This window comes from Anomaloglossus baeobatrachus, chromosome 1 (assembly GCF_048569485.1).
Source record: "Anomaloglossus baeobatrachus isolate aAnoBae1 chromosome 1, aAnoBae1.hap1, whole genome shotgun sequence".
NCBI classification, from domain to species: Eukaryota; Metazoa; Chordata; class Amphibia; order Anura; family Aromobatidae; genus Anomaloglossus; species Anomaloglossus baeobatrachus.
This window is the reverse complement of record NC_134353.1, coordinates 318,269,308-318,282,632: the sequence shown is the minus strand read 5'-3', so window position 1 is coordinate 318,282,632 and position 13,325 is coordinate 318,269,308. Positions and strand designations below refer to the sequence as shown.

Here is a 13,325-nt window from a genome sequence, read left to right as displayed (position 1 = left end):
CATGGGACACTGTGAGGAGGGGGCAGCATGCATGGGACACTGTGAGGAGGGGGCAGCATGCATGGGACACTGTGAGGAGGGGGCAGCATGCATGGGACACTGTGAGGAGAGGGCAGCATGCATGGGGCACTGTGAGGAGGGGGCAGCATGCATGGGACACTGTGAGGAGGGGGCAGCATGCATGGGACACTGTGAGGAGGGGGCAGCATGCATGGGACACTGTGAGGAGGGGGCAGCATGCATGGGACAATGTGAGGAGGGGGCAGCATGCATGGGACACTGTGAGGAGGGGGCAGCATGCATGGGACACTGTGAGGAGGGGGCAGCATGCATGGGACACTGTGAGGAGGGGGCAGCATGCATGGGACACTGTGAGGAGGGGGCAGCATGCATGGGACACTTTGAGGAGTGGGCAGCATGCATGGGACATTGTGAGGAGTGGGCAGCATGCATGGGACATTGTGAGGAGGGGGCAGCATGCATGGGACACTGTGAGGAGGGGGCAGCATGCATGGGACAATGTGAGGAGGGGGCAGCATGCATGGGACACTGTGAGGAGGGGGCAGCATGCATGGGACACTGTGAGGAGGGGGCAGCATGCATGGGACACTGTGAGGAGGGGGCAGCATGCATGGGACACTGTGAGAAGGGGGCAGCATGCATGGGACACTGTGAGGAGGGGGCAGCATGCATGGGACACTGTGAGGAGGGGGCAGCATGCATGGGACACTGTGAGGAGGGGGCAGCATGCATGGGACACTGTGAGGAGTGGGCAGCATGCATGGGACATTGTGAGGAGTGGGCAGCATGCTTGGGACATTGTTAGGAGGGGGCAGCATGCATGGGACACTGTGAGGAGGGGGCAGCATGCATGGGACACTGAGGAGGGGGCAGCATGCATGGGACATTGTGAGGAGGGGGCAGCATGCATGGGACATTGTGAGGAGTGGGCAGCATGCATGGGACATTGTGAGGAGGGGGCAGCATGCATGGGACACTGTGAGGAGGGGGCAGCATGATGTGAGGAGGGGGCAGCATGCATGGGACACTGTGAGGAGGGGGCAGCATGCATGGGACACTGTGAGGAGGGGGCAGCATGCATGGGACACTGTGAGGAGGGGGCAGCATGCATGGGACACTGTGAGGAGGGGACAGCATGCATGGGACACTGTGAGGAGAGGGCAGCATGCATGGGGCACTGTGAGGAGGGGGCAGCATGCATGGGACACTGTGAGGAGGGGGCAGCATGCATGGGACACTATGAGGAGGGGGCAGCATGCATGGGACACTGTGAGGAGGGGGCAGCATGCATGGGACACTGTGAGGAGGGGGCAGCATGCATGGGACACTGTGAGGAGGGGGCAGCATGCATGGGACACTGTGAGGAGGGGGCAGCATGCATGGGACACTGTGAGGAGGGGGCAGCATGCATGGGACACTGTGAGGAGGGGGCAGCATGCATGGGACACTGTGAGGAGGGGGCAGCATGCATGGGACACTGTGAGGAGTGGGCAGCATGCATGGGACATTGTGAGGAGTGGGCAGCATGCATGGGACATTGTGAGGAGGGGGCAGCATGCATGGGACACTGTGAGGAGGGGGCAGCATGCATGGGACACTGAGGAGGGGGCAGCATGCATGGGACATTGTGAGGAGGGGGCAGCATGCATGGGACATTGAGGAGTGGGCAGCATGCATGGGACATTGTGAGGAGGGGGCAGCATGCATGGGACACTGTGAGGAGGGGGCAGCATGCATGGGACACTGAGGAGGGGGCAGCATGCATGGGACATTGTGAGGAGGGGGCAGCATGCATGGGACATTGTGAGGAGTGGGCAGCATGCATGGGACATTGTGAGGAGGGAGCAGCATGCATGGGACATTGTGAGGAGTGGGCAGCATGCATGGGACATTATGAGGAGGGGGCAGCATGATGTGAGGACAATGTGCAGATCATATTTCATAATTGAGGAAGGTGTGGTGGGTATAATTTATAAGGGAGGGCAGTGTGGTGTAGTTTATTAGGGGCAGTGTCACAGTCACAGTATATAAGTGGGTACAGTGTGGTGGGAATATTTTATACCCATGCTATGTTTTGATGTGCCCGTGGTGATCCCCATTGGGGGGGGGGGGGGTTAGTGCCCTTCGTTTCTCATTGATACTTTTTCAAGTGTTTTACAGAGTAGATCTGCCTTAAACAGATGTCGTGTGCGAAAACTCAGTTTTACGTTGTCACTAAGGGGCGCGACCACTTAAAGTGCCTAGGGCAGCACGAAGGCAAAATACAGCCCTGACCCTGCTCCACCACCGATTTTCCCCCACACCACAGCGAGCGAGGTACATAGGTACATTTCGGACTATAAGACACTTTACTCCCAAATTTGGGGGAAAAAGTGCATCTTATATGGTATTTAATAGAGTAAGCACCATTTTATGTACAATGCTAAAGAACTAAAGCACAGAAAATGTTTGGGGCTTTGTCTAGTATTGCTAGGCAAGCAATAATAATAATGAAATAGTTCACGAATCTACAATGGTGGTGTCCACTACTTTAAACAATATTTTTAATCCTATATACTTAACTACTGTAATAGGTATTCTTCTGTTGATCATAAAAAAGTGACGTTTTTGCAGCGTAAACCAATATATTATACAGTATGCAAATTTGTCCTCCATCTGCTAAATTGCTCCTTTGATGCCTTTTTTATATATCAAGGTAACAAAAGTATCAGGTTTTGCTCACCATCTACAGCTCCTACGCAGGCTCATGTGTCTCCATGGTAACGGACAATAAAGTTACATGCACGCGTTGAGTAATTGGTGAGTTTTTTACCTCAATATTTGCAAGTCATAAACAGGAGTGGTATGCAATGCAGAAGTGGTGCCCGTGTTTCTATTATACTTTTCCTCTGATTGTTCCACTTCTGGTTTTGGCTACAAATACGGAGGTAAAAAGCTCACCAAATACTCAACGTGTGCACGGTGGAATGTAATCAAGAGGAAGATGGATAGTCACAAACCAATCAAAGAAAGAACTGCTTAGATTTTCACACCAGGAGTGGCATAAGGTCACCCAAAAGCATTGTGATAGACTGGTGGAAATCATGCCAAGAAGCCCAAGACACATGAAAGCTGTGATTAAAAATCATGATTATTCCACAAAATATTGATATCTGAACTCTTCCTGAGTTAAAAAATTATTAGTATTGTTGTTTCTAAATGATTATGAACTTGTTTTCTTTGCATTATCTGAGGTCTGAAAGCAATGCATTTTTTTGTTATTTTGACCATTTCTCATTTTCAGAAAATAAATACAACATTTATTACAAAAACAAAAAAATACTTATCAGCCACTCCACCATCATCTCAGCTGGTCACCAGAAGAAGCAATCCAAAAAAATCCAAGAAAATTCCAGCAATCCCAAACGATAAGAAAATTCAAAACTTGATTTCACATTTTCAAATTCCATGGTTAGGACTCAATTAAAAGGGAAACAGATGACGCGTTTCGGATCCAACAGATCCTAATAGGTCATCTAACACATCAAACTGATTGAGAATTTCACAAGAAAGGGGGTTAGATCGGTGAGCCACCATAATGTGGTGGTGCAGCATCACATTATGGGTGTCAGATCCGAGCATTCTTACATGAACAGTGTCCTGGAAAGTGGATTGGTCATCGTGGACCAGGTGAATGGCCACCAAGGTCTCCTGATCTGACCCCTTTAGACTTTTATATTGGGGTCATCTGAAGGCAAATGTCTATGCTGTGAAGATACAAGATGTGCAGCATCTGAAACAACGGACACTGGAAGCCTGTGCTAGCATTTCTTCTGCGGTGTTGCTATCAGTGTGTCAAGAGTGGGAGAAGAGGGTTGCATGGACAATCCAACACAATGGGCATCACTTTAAACATATTATATAAGTGGTCATAAAATTGTAAGTAACTAATGAACAAATAAAGTTACATTAAAACCAAGCACACCTTTGTTTTCCTTGTGAAATTCTCAATAAGTTTGATGTGTTGCATGACCCTCATCCCGTAGGAAAAAATAAAGTTGGATCCAAAATGGCCAACTTCAAAATGGCTGCCATGGTCACCATCCATCTTGAAAAGTTTCCCCACTCCTATACTAATGAGCCACAAACAGGAAGTTGATATAACCAACCATTCCTATCTTATTTAGGTGCATCCATATAAATGACTCTGAAAATTGTAGATTCACTTTGAAGGCATTAAAACTATGAATGGACACATGTGGAATGAAATACTTAACAAAAAAGTGTGAAACAACTGAAAATATGTCTTATGTTCTAGGTTCTTCAAAGTAGCCACATATTGCTTTGATTACTGCTTTGCACACTCTTGGCATTCTCTTGATGAGCTTCAAGAGGTAGTCACCGGAAATGGTCTTCCAACAGTCTTGAAGGAGTTCCCAGAGATGCTTAGCACTTGTTGGCCCTTTTTCCTTCACTCTGCGGTCCAGCTCACCCCAAACCATCTCGATTGGGTTCAGGTCTGGTGACTGTGGAGGCCAAGTCATCTGGCGTAGCAACCCATCACTCTCCTTCTTAGTCAAATAGCCCTTACACAGCCTGGAGGTGTGTTTGGGGTCATTGTCCTGTTGAAAAATAAATGATGGTCCAACTAAACGCAAACCAGATGGAATAGCACGCCGCTGCAACATGTTGTGGTAGGCATGCTGGTTCTGTATGCCTTCAATTTTGAATAAATCCCCAACAGTGTCACCAGCAAAGCACCCCCACACCATCACACCTCCTCCTCCATGCTTCACAGTGGGAACCAGGCATGTAGAGTCCATCCGTTCACCTTTTCTACAAAGACTCGGTGGTTGGATCCAAAGATCTCAAATTTGGACTCATCAGACCACAGCACAGATTTTCACTGGTCTAATGTCCATTCCTTGTGTTCTTTAGCCCAAACAAGTCTCTTCTGCTTGTAGCCTGTCCTTAGCAGTGGTTTCCTAGCAGCTATTTTACCATGAAGGCCTGCTGCACAAAGTCTCCTCTTAACAGTTGTTCTAGAGATGAGAAAGTGTGACCAAACTTTTGGTCTGTACTGTATATACAGTCAGGGCCAGAAATATTTGGACAGTGACACAAGTTTTGTTATTTTAGCTGTTTACAAAAACATGTTCAGAAATACAATTATATATTATTATTATTATTATTTATTATTATAGCGCCATTTATTCCATGGCGCTTTACAAGTGAAAGGGTATACGTACAACAATCATTAACAGTACATAACAGACTGGTACAGGAGGAGAGAGGACCCTGCCCGCGAGGGCTCACAGTCTACAGGGAATGGGTGATGGTACGATAGGTGAGGACAGAGCTGGTTGCGCAGTGGTCTACTGGACTGAGGGCTATTGTAGGTTGTAGGCTTGTTGGAAGAGATGGGTCTTGAGGTTCCTCTTGAAGCTTTCCACGGTAGGGGAGAGTCTGATGTGCGGAGGTAGAGCGTTCCAGAGTAGGGGGGATGCACGGGAGAAATCTTGTACGCGATTGTGGGAAGAGGAGATAAGGGAGGGGCAGAGAAGGAGATCTTGTGAGGATCTGAGGTTGCGTGCAGGTAGGTACCGGGAGACTAGGTCACAGATGTAGGGAGGAGACAGGTTGTGCATGGCTTTGTATGTCATGGTTAGTGTTTTGAACTGGAGTCGTTGGGTGATGGGAAGCCAGTGAAGGGATTGGCAGAGTGGCGAGGCTGGGGAGTAGCGAGGGGAGAGGTGGATTAGGCGGGCCGCAGAGTTTAGGATAGATTGGAGGGGTGCAAGAGTGTTGGAAGGGAGGCCAGAGAGCAGGAGGTTGCAGTAGTCGAGGCGGGAGATGATGAGGGCATGCACTAATGTTTTTGCTGATTCTTGGTTAAGGAAAGCACGGATCCGGGAGATGTTTTTGAGTTGTAATCGGCATGAGGTGAAGAGGGCTTGGATGTGTGGCTTGAAGGATAGAGCAGAGTCGAGGGTCACTCCAAGGCAACGAGCTTGTGAGACTGGGGAGAGTAAGCAACCATCGAGTTTGATGGAAAGGCTTGTTGGAGGAGATGAGTGAGGAGGAGGAAAGACAATGAATTCTGTTTTGTCCATGTTAAGTTTTAGGAATCGCGCAGAGAAGAAGGATGAAATAGCAGACAGACATTGTGGGATTCTGGTTAGTAGAGAGGTGATGTCAGGTCCAGAGAGGTAGATCTGTGTGTCATCGGCATAGAGATGATACTGGAAGCCATAGGACTCTATGAGCTGTCCCAGGCCGAAGGTGTAGATGGAGAAAAGCAGGGGTCCAAGAACTGAGCCTTGGGGAACACCGACAGATAGGGGGCGAGATGAGGAAGTGGTGTGAGAATGGGAGACGCTGAAAGTTCGGTCGGTGAGGTATGAGGATATCCAAGATAGGGCCAGGTCTGTGATGCCCAGAGATGAGAGAATCTGTAGTAGGAGGGAATGGTCTACTGTGTCGAAGGCAGAGGACAGGTCCAGGAGGAGGAGGATAGAGTAGTGTCGCTTGGTTTTGGCGGTTAGTAGGTCGTTAGTGACTTTAGTTAGGGCAGTTTCAGTGGAATGATGCGGTCGGAAGCCAGATTGTAGCTGGTCAAAGAGAGAGCAGGAGGAGAGGAATGAGGACAGTTCAAGATGGACATGCTGTTCTAGTAGTTTTGAGGCATAGGGGAGAAGGGATATGGGGCGAAAGTTTGACACAGAGGATGGGTCAAGGGAGGGCTTTTTGAGGATGGGTGTAATAGAAGCATGTTTAAAGCATGAGGGGAATACACCAGTTGTTAGTGATAGGTTGAAGAGATGGGTTAGGGCTGGGATGAGGACTGCGGTGATGTTGGGGATGAGGTGCGATGGGAGCGGGTCCAGTGCACAGGTTGTTAGATGTGATCTTGAGAGTAGAGTGGAAAGATTGATTTCTGTCATGGTGGAGAAGCTGGATTTGGAGGAAGAAGGCTGAGTAGCTATGATGAGGGGCTGTGGTGATTGTGGGCCAAAGCTTGCTCTGATGTTGTCAACCTTCTGCTTGAAGAAAGAGGCAAAGTCTTCAGCTGATTATATTATATATAATATGGGCTGAAAGTGCACACTCCCAGCTGCAATATGAGAGTTTTCACATCCAAATCGGAGAAAGGGTTTAGGAATCATAGCTCTGTAATGCATAGCCTCCTCTTTTTCAAGGGACCAAAAGTAATTGGACAAGGGACTCTAAGGGCTCCAATTAACTCTGAAGGTGTCTCCCTCGTTAACCTGTAATCAATGAAGTAGTTAAAAGGTCTGGGGTTGATTACAGGTGTGTGGTTTTGCATTTGGAAGCTGTTGTTGTGACCAGACAACATGCGGTCTAAGGAACTCTCAATTGAGGTGAAGCAGAACATCCTGAGGCTGAAAAAAAAGAAAAAATCCATCAGAGAGATAGCAGACATGCTTGGAGTAGCAAAATCAACAGTCGGGTACATTCTGAGAAAAAAGGAATTGACTGGTGAGCTTGGGAACTCAAAAAGGCCTGGGCGTCCACGGATGACAACAGTGGTGGATGATCGCCGCATACTTTCTTTGGTGAAGAAGAACCCGTTCACAACATCAACTGAAGTCCAGAACACTCTCAGTGAAGTAGGTGTATCTGTCCCTAAGTCAACAGTAAAGAGAAGACTCCATGAAAGTAAATACAAAGGGTTCACATCTAGATGCAAACCATTCATCAATTCCAAAAATAGACAGGCCAGAGATAAATTTGCTGAAAAACACCTCATGAAGCCAGCTCAGTTCTGGAAAAGTATTCTATGGACAGATGAGACAAAGATCAACCTGTACCAGAATGATGGGAAGAAAAAAGTTTGGAGAAGAAAGGGAACGGCACATGATCCAAGGCACACCACATCCTCTGTAAAACATGGTGGAGGCAACGTGATGGCATGGGCATGCATGGCTTTCAATGGCACTGGGTCACTTGTGTTTATTGATGACATAACAGCAGACAAGAGTAGCCGAATGAATTCTGAAGTGTACCGGGATATACTTTCAGCCCAGATTCAGCCAAATGCCGCAAAGTTGATCGGACGGCGCTTCATAGTACAGATGGACAATGACCTCAAGCATACAGCCAAAGCTACCCAGGAGTTCATGAGTGCAAAAAAGTGGAACATTCTGCAATGGCCAAGACAATCACCAGATCTTAACCCAATTGAGCATGCATTTCACTTGCTCAAATCCAGACTTAAGATGGAAAGACCCACAAACAAGCAAGACCTGAAGGCTGCGGCTGTAAAGGCCTGGCAAAGCATTAAGAAGGAGGAAACCCAGCGTTTGGTGATGTCCATGGGTTCCAGACTTAAGGCAGTGATTGCCTCCAAAGGATTCGCAACAAAATATTGAAAATAAAAATATTTTGTTTGGGTTTGGTTTATTTGTCCAATTACTTTTGACCTCCTAAAATGTGGAGTGTTTGTAAAGAAATGTGTACAATTCCTACAATTTCTATCAGATATTTTTGTTCAAACCTTCAAATTAAACGTTACAATCTGCACTTGAATTCTGTTGTAGAGGTTTCATTTCAAATCCAATGTGGTGGCATGCAGAGCCCAACTCGCGAAAATTGTGTCACTACAAATATTTCTGGACCTAACTGTATATATATATATATATATGTATATATATATATATATATATATATATATATATATATATATATATATATATATATATTGGTATGCAAGGGCAAACATCATAAAGTGATTTTTAAGATAAAAAATTATACTGTGTGTTCTTTGCTCTTTTTACCTACTAGTTTAGTAATGGGTTGTTGTCTAATAGATGCCTATCCATTACTATCACTAGGGTACGATCACTTGATGCCAGCTGACATTACACAGCTGACAGCAACCCCAAAAAATATTACTCCAGTTGCCACTGCAATTGGGAAGAGCTGGGGCAAAGCACCAGAATAGGCACATCTAATGAGGTGCCTATCGACTAATATTTTTATGCTGAGAAGCAACCAATAACCATGGAACTTCCCAGGCTTATAATACCAGTTCAGCTGTCTGCTTTACCTTGGCTGGTTATCAAAAATGGGGGTGACCTCATGCCGTTTTTTTTTAATTAACAAGCATGCTTGCTCAACACTAATCTTAATCAGTTCAATGCCTGTGCAAGAGTAAGCCAGGGAATCAATCATCTTTTTACTTCCTATGGATGCAGAGGTTTGGTACAGTCATATTTTACGTTTATGGTCAATGAAGTGCTGGGGTAGCAAACAGGCATGGTAACACTTATTGTAGCACACTATAACAGCTTATGTAAAATTTCTATACAGTAGACAACCTCTTTAAAGCCTGTAATATCCAAATACATTTATTCCTAATCATTTGGAGTTATTCTTTGCTGCCATATTTCTTCAGTAAATATGACCTTTGCTCTAAATGCCGCCTGGATTCTTAGTCCCATTGGGTATTGAAGGCCATTTTTTGTTACATGCATTGTAAGAATTAAAACAAAACTGTTGCATAGATTATTAGTATTTATTATTATTATTTAGTATTATAGCGCCATTAATTCCATGGTGCTTTACAAGTGATAGATTGACCGTAAAATTCCCTAAACATTTGTACTTTTAGGTATAAAAACATTTGGCAAAAATGTGGTAGTTGCAGGAAGATCAAAGAATGTTGGCATGCCTATTTCAATGCTACTGCACACCGATGGAAGACATGAGAGACCTGGGGGTAAGAGTTAATTAAATAACAGATAAATTGAACTTGTGATTTGCATACCAAAAGTAAATATACTATCTATTCTAATGAAACCTTTCCCTATTTCCCTTTGACACTGGTTTAAAAAAATACATTGAAAATGTAATTCTACATACCCTGGGTAAAAATGTTAGACTTTCACAATCCCATGGAGATATGGTTCCAGAACCTTAGGACACTTACCAAGTAGAATAAACATATTTGGGCCACAGCATGTGCAACAGGTATTGATGGGACATTGTTACAATTATGCAAAAGAACAACCTTCAAACTAACTTGCGCATTCTGACATCTTTGCAGAGTAAACTCCATAATTTGAGTCTGTAGTCCCCAGCTGTCTGCTTTACCTTTGTTGATTAACATTTAAATTCAGGAGGTTCAATTCTATTAGAATTCCCATTAAATGTTCTTGTGAAAAAAATCATTTTGACCAGTGATATCAAGTTCCTTTTTTTTCTGTATCCTGCTGAAAACTGGTATTTTATATTGGTTTTCTAAATGTAAGTATAACATTTTTTAATCATATGTTGTTTGAACTAATTTTCTAAAATGAATGTTAATTTTAAAAATTGGCATAGCAGGTTTTGTAGTGTGACGCCCCTGACCTGGTCAGGCGCCACTGACTAATGCACCCACGCTGGGTGAGTGCAAACAGGTAATCCTGAAGGCTGGAATAGGGTGTGTATGCACAAACACATAGTAACCAGGTCTCACACACCATTGATGGGACCCCTGGGCAGACCCAGGAGGGGGCGTGTCTCCACATCCAGTCAAGGGGTGGGGTAGAGAGGCTGGAAGCTAGGTTGCAGTGGCAGTCTGTCAGAGGAAGGAGTAGGAGAAGAGCAAGCCGAGTCTGAAGTGGAAACGCAGAAGAGTGGACACACTAGTCAGACCCTGCACATGTGGTAGCTGTTTGCGGGGGAGAATGATCACCAGAAGTTGGACAGAAAGACGCTGAAGAAGAGAAGTCAGCTGGTCATGTACGGAGACTTCTGGTGGCTAGGCACGCACGGGGAACAGGTCCCTAGAGCCAGACATCCATTTAGTGATCTGCTAAACCTGCTGGTGGGGTGGACAACAAGTCCTACACCAACCAAAAACAGAGTCCGAGCATCAGCAGCAACAAGGGGGCCCATAAGGAGAATTGAGCCTGAGCTATTCACCTTGGTATACGATGCCAGCAAACGGGCCAGAAAGGAGAGAAAAGGCAGTTGCGACTTCCCTGGATGAGCCCCATTATACTTCAAGTCGCGGGTTATCTGAAACAAGAAGTGCTAGGAAGGCGAGCTAACAGTTGCCCTTATTCCAGCCTGAAGGAAACCTGGTTCTCCTTGTGGTGTATCTCAGCATCGCCCGGGCTCCTCACAGAACACCTGAAAGTGAGGAAAAATGAGTTGCAAGACATTGCTGGACTGAGACTGAATTATTCTGCGACCTGTTTTCCACACACACACCCGAGCCCCTGGGGCCAGCCTCACTCACAGGAGGCCACACCATCTAACTGCAGATCCCATCAGCCCCAGACGCTCGTTAAAACTGCAGTGGCGGTCACCCATAACCCTGACCGCAAACCGAGAGTGGCGTCATGACTCAAAACTACATAACCTGACATACCTGTCGCCAGAAGCCGTCCCAGAGAGAAGAACCTGCGGCGTTCCTGGAGGTGGAGCAGAGACCCTGAGGCGACCGCTGCAGCAGGTGGGCGAGAGGCGACTCAGTAGTATCCTACTAAAATCTTATTGCCTGAGAAAGGGATTATGATTTTCAAAAAAGCCTCAGGAAGAATATAGCTATTGTCAATTATCTCCTTTAGCTCCCAGGCTCATAATCTGTGTCAAAGAATAAAAAAATGCTTCCATTTTAAAGGTTAGTGCAAAAGGAAATTAATTTATAAAATGAAGAATGTTCAGATTCCCTGATGGTAAGAATTTATCACAGGGTATAAATATATTTATTTGTGTATGTGTAGTTAACACTATCTCCAGCGACAGCTGAATTTATAGCTTCAAAATAAGGTACGTACACCTAGAAAATCGGGATCATCAGTAAGTATAAATAGTCATTGATATATAACGTTCACAATCTTTTTTTGACAATTCTCTGTTTTTACTCAATATCCCTAAATGCGTAGTTAGATATAATATATATATATATAATATATATACACTTAGGTCCAGAAATATTTGGACAGTGACACAATTTTCGCGAGTTGGGCTCTGCATGCCACCACATTGGATTTGAAATGAAACCTCTACAACAGAATTCAAGTGCAGATTGTAACATTTAATTTGAAGGTTTGAACAAAAATATCTGATAGAAATTGTAGGAATTGTACACATTTCTTTACAAACACTCCACATTTTAGGAGGTCAAAAGTAATTGGACAAATAAACCAAACAAAATATTTTTATTTTCAATATTTTGTTGCAAATCCTTTGGAGGCAATCACTCCCTTAAGTCTGGAACCCATGGACATCACCAAACGCTGGGTTTCCTCCTTCTTAATGCTTTGCCAGGCCTTTACAGCCGCAGCCTTCAGGTCTTGCTTGTTTGTGAGTCTTTCCGTCTTAAGTCTGGATTTGAGCAAGTGAAATGTATGCTCAATTGGGTTAAGATCTGGTGATTGACTTGGCCATTGCAGAATGTTTCACTTTTTTGCACTCATGAACTCCTGGGTAGCTTTGGCTGTATGCTTGGGGTCATTGTCCATCTGTACTATGAAGCGCCGTCCGATCAACTTTACGGCATTTGGCTGAATCTGGGCTGAAAGTATATCCCGGTACACTTCAGAATTCATCCGGGTACTCTTGTCTGCTGTTATGTCATCAATAAACACAAGTGACCCAGTGCCATTGAGAGCCATGCATGCCCATGCTATCACGTTGCCTCCACCATGTTTTACAGAGGATGTGGTGTGCCTTGGATCATGTGCCGTTCACTTTCTTCTCTGAACTTTTTTCTTCCCATCATTCTGGTACAGGTTGATCTTTGTCTCATCTGTCCATAGAATACTTTTCCAGAACTGAGCTGGCTTCATGAGGTGTTTTTCAGCAAATTTAACTCTGGCCTGTCTATTTTTTTAATTGATGAATGGTTTGCATCTAGATGTGAACCCTTTGTATTTACTTTCATGGAGTCTTCTCTTTACTGTTGACTTAGAGACAGATACACCTACTTCACTGAAAGTGTTCTGGACTTCAGTTGATGTTGTGAACGGGTTCTTCTTCACCAAAGAAAGTATGCGGCGATCATCCACCACTGTTGTCATCCGTGGACGCCCAGGCCTTTTTGAGTTCCCAAGCTCACCAGTCAATTCCTTTTTTCTCAGAATGTACCCGACTGTTGATTTTGCTACTCCAAGCATGTCTGCTATCTCTCTGATGGATTTTTTCTTTTTTTTCAGCCTCAGGATGTTCTGCTTCACCTCAATTGAGAGTTCCTTAGACCGCATGTTGTCTGGTCACAGCAACAGCTTCCAAATGCAAAACCACACACCTGTAATCAACCCCAGACCTTTTAACTACTTCATTGATTACAGGTTAACGAGGGAGACGCC

General features: G+C 45.1%; 1 protein-coding gene across 1 annotated transcript in view; it reads left to right on the top strand.

Moving 5' to 3' along the window:
• Positions 1-13,325, top strand: part of MTHFD2L (methylenetetrahydrofolate dehydrogenase (NADP+ dependent) 2 like) — a 124,578-nt gene that overhangs the window by 78,374 nt on the left and 32,879 nt on the right. Inside the window, exon 5 of the mRNA XM_075337268.1 lies at positions 9,635-9,742. Within this exon, the coding sequence (XP_075193383.1) occupies positions 9,635-9,742 (108 nt within the window). The remainder of the gene's footprint in view (positions 1-9,634; positions 9,743-13,325) is intronic.